At 42.0% G+C, this 3,562-nt stretch overlaps 1 protein-coding gene across 1 annotated transcript; it reads right to left on the reverse strand.

Annotated features, from left to right (window-relative positions):
• Positions 1 to 1,753: 1,753 nt before the first annotated feature.
• LOC101321343 (protein lin-28 homolog B) lies at positions 1,754 to 2,509 on the reverse strand. The gene is given in 5 exon segments (XM_073803633.1): positions 1,754 to 1,918; positions 1,920 to 2,008; positions 2,011 to 2,123; positions 2,125 to 2,182; positions 2,185 to 2,509. Coding segments are annotated over 5 exon segments (750 nt in total).
• Between the last annotated feature and the right edge of the window lie 1,053 nt (positions 2,510 to 3,562).

Here is a 3,562-nt window from a genome sequence, read left to right on the forward strand (position 1 = left end):
GATATGGCGGCCCAGCCCGAGGCTCGCTCTCCTTCTGCGTGGCTTGCTTGCTGAAACGGCAGCAACCGTACCACAAGCCTCCCTCGGCAGGACAAGTCGGGGAGGGCACAGAAACTGTTCAGCAGAATGTGTCTCATTTGAATCATGCTATTTTCTGTTTCTGATTATCTGAGCTTACACCAACAGGCTCATACACAACTATATTTATTGCCAATGTTAAGCATCGCCACTAATTGGTACCTTCTTGGAGATGTTTCCAAAAGTGTCCAAAACATCTAGAACCAGGATGACACCAGAATGAATGTTTTTCATGACTGAAACCTGAAGGGACCAATACTATGATTGGCCCTCAGCCAGTTTATTAATATAACTGAGGACCAACCTGAGAAGTGTCTCTGTCCCCATCATTGAATGTTCATCCTGAATCTCCCACATAGGTCCCTTCAGGAACAGTCATGAGGGAATTCCCCTAATGAACTGTATTGTATAAAATACTCCTAGCTCTCTGGTAGGAGAGGTTTGGGAACCTCCTGCCCCAGGCTCATCACTCTAGTCGCCCGCCATCAAACACGGTGCTTTTTAATATTATTCAAGGTCATATGTAATTGGGCAATTGTGAGCATCCACTTAATTTCCATTCTCAACCCTGGCATTTTACTCACATCTGTGCTGTTTTGTTTGTTTGTTTTAGAAACAAGTTAGGTAACTCTCCAGGGAGAATAAAAACAGCCACCAAAAACATACACCAAACAACTGCAGTTTTCCTCCAAGGTCTTCAGTAGTAAACAAGGAGGCCTCCGCTCGAAGTGACGGTTGGAAGGATTGACTCAGTCAAGGGAAGCTGCTGTTGCCACAGTCCCTCAAAAACCTCACAACAGGTAAAAGATTATAACGAGTATCAAAATACCATTGAAAACAATCAAGTCACTACCTTTATACATTGCCCTCCCCTTCATTTCTCTGAATAGTCATCTAATTTACAATCAAAGCATATGAATTAAAATCACTGAAATATCGGCATAGAAATTACACATTCATTGTCTTTTCTGGAGTTATGTATACCAGATTCAAAAAAGCTTATGGCAGTCAGAGGCATATGGAGTTAAGGTACTGCTTTCAAAGGGGGAGGGGTGGAGGACACATTCTACAGATATCAAGAAGAAGAGGCAATCCCCAATTCGGGAGAACTGATGTCTTAAAAACCTTTAGTACCATATGATTGGCAGCTCTGAGATCTGAAGTATCCTTTGGTTCACACAGAAGGTAACAGTCATTTTTTTTTTCCTAATGCAATATAAAGGGAATGGTATTTCAAGAAAAACTCCAAGGGTTATTTTCAAAACCATCTAAAATGCTTCACCTGAATTTTCAATTCTTGGGGATGTCCAATTCTGCGAGGGAGGGTGTGTGCTTACATCTCTATACACACATATATAAAGACAAACCCTCTTTATACATATGTCTACATTCTACAGAAAATCCTCCTACACACACACAGACTAAGGCTCTCTCCCTCTCACACGGGCACATACAGATACATAGAGCATCGCATCCTCTGAGTCACGTGACACATGACACCCTGCTCAAAGGTAATTTGCTTGGAGTGATTTGTCTGTTTAAAAAAATTCACTGTTCCTCAACAGGAGTTAAAAATCCCAGGTCAGTTGCTGTTTGTGCAATACTGTTCCCCTGTATTTGCATGAGGTAGACTTCCCAACCGAGGGGAGAGAAAACGATACGTTAAGAAAAAGGGTCATGTCTTTTTCCGTTTTTGAACGGAAGGCCCCGTTTTGCTTTGATCTGGTGCTGCAGATGACTTTGTGGAGGAAGCTTCTGCAGGTGACGTGCCTGGCCACTCTGAGACCTCGGACCTCGCCTCCTGAGGAAACGGTGGTGACGGATAGCCGTACCCCCCGCCCCCCCACCTCTCGAGGGAACGTCGAAGTGCGTGGCTGGGGCTCTGCTTCCGGTCTTCCCTGAGAACGGGCGGGTGGCTGCACCCAGTTCTGTGAGGGCAGTTCGCCACCATGTGCGTGATGCTCTAACAGCAATGGCACTTCTCTGGCCGAGGAGGAAGACTACATTCCTTAGCATGACTGTAGGATCGGTCTCCTTTTGGTTTTTTTTTGTAGTGTCTTCCCTTTGGGTCTTCTTTCACTTCCTAAACTGGGGTTCCCACCAGTCCCGTTACTCATATTGATTCAAGGCTTTTGGAAGATTTTTTAAATGTGAATTCCACTGGTTCTCCTTCTTTTAGGCTTCTAAATCCTTCCATGAATAATTTGCTTCGGTGTACAAATACATCAACTAGAATATCCACGGGGCTTCCCTCTCGGTTTCTCATGGAAATGAATCCAAATCCCATTCACACCTTGAACCACTTACAGTGGCCAGTTCCGTGCAAAATCTGGGATTCCTCCTCTGCCTGCTCTGGCAGCTTCCCGGGCTCTTCTCCACCACCTTTGCTTGCCCCGCTTGGGGCTGATGAAACCTGGTTGAATGACCTCATTGTCTTCTGAAGAACATTTAAGAAATTTCCGCAATGAAGACACTAAATACATTCTGTAAGATGTTACTCGAAAACACTCAATATTTATCAACACGCAGTTAAAAAAAATTTTTTTGTTTTGGAGTACAAATCCTCGTAAGGCACCCGCATCCGGTGTTCCAGTCAATAGTCAGTTACTGCTCCTGCGAATGTATCGATTCTTCGCTGTTTTCTTTTCAAAAGCAACCTAAGCCCAAGTGCGTTTTTCCCTGTTCTCCTCAAATCCTTAATTCTAATTCATAAGCCATAGTTTCTTATTCTCAATAGACTGAATCTCTGAAACACTTTTCCTGTATTTCACAGACTTCTCATACCTCAGGCCATAGTCCAGAACCATGTCCTCATGACTCCTGACCAAACCAAGTCCATAATTGTCTCACCCCTTTCTGAGCTCCTACAGTAGAATCAGACAACCCACTCACAAACTCTGGTATAGTTGCCCTGTGTGGTTCTCTAGTCAGTCATGGTAACCTTCATGAGAACAGGAATCTCCTGTCTTTATAACTAGTACCTCGCATGTCCCTGAGCAAAAATGGGTTCTTATTAATGCTAATTAAATTTAATTCTACAACAGAGTTTCTAAATTATAAATATATTTATAACTTATAAAGAGTAAGGAGAAAAACCTTAAATCTTCTCAGAAAAATGGTTCCTCCAAATTATACAATAACCCGAGGGGATATGAGGATATACGTATACATATAGCTGATTCACTTTGTTGTACAGCAGAAACTAACACAACATTGTAAAGCAATTATACTTCAATAAAGATTAAAAAAATTATACAATAACCCTAAGAGCAAGGACCTTTGAGTCATGTTTTTTCTCTTAAGCATCCAGCATTATGCCTGACAGTAGAAATTTAATAAAAGTTTATTTTTTGGCCCATGGTTGCACAATATGAAACAATTAAATGCTATTAAATATGAGAAAAAGAGTATGTATCTAAAATCATTCTATTTTTCAAGGCAAATAGTAATCTGTTTGCTCAGCTAAGCAGATATACACCTGAAG

Source organism: Tursiops truncatus, chromosome 4, assembly GCF_011762595.2.
Source record: "Tursiops truncatus isolate mTurTru1 chromosome 4, mTurTru1.mat.Y, whole genome shotgun sequence".
Taxonomy (NCBI): Eukaryota; Metazoa; Chordata; class Mammalia; order Artiodactyla; family Delphinidae; genus Tursiops; species Tursiops truncatus.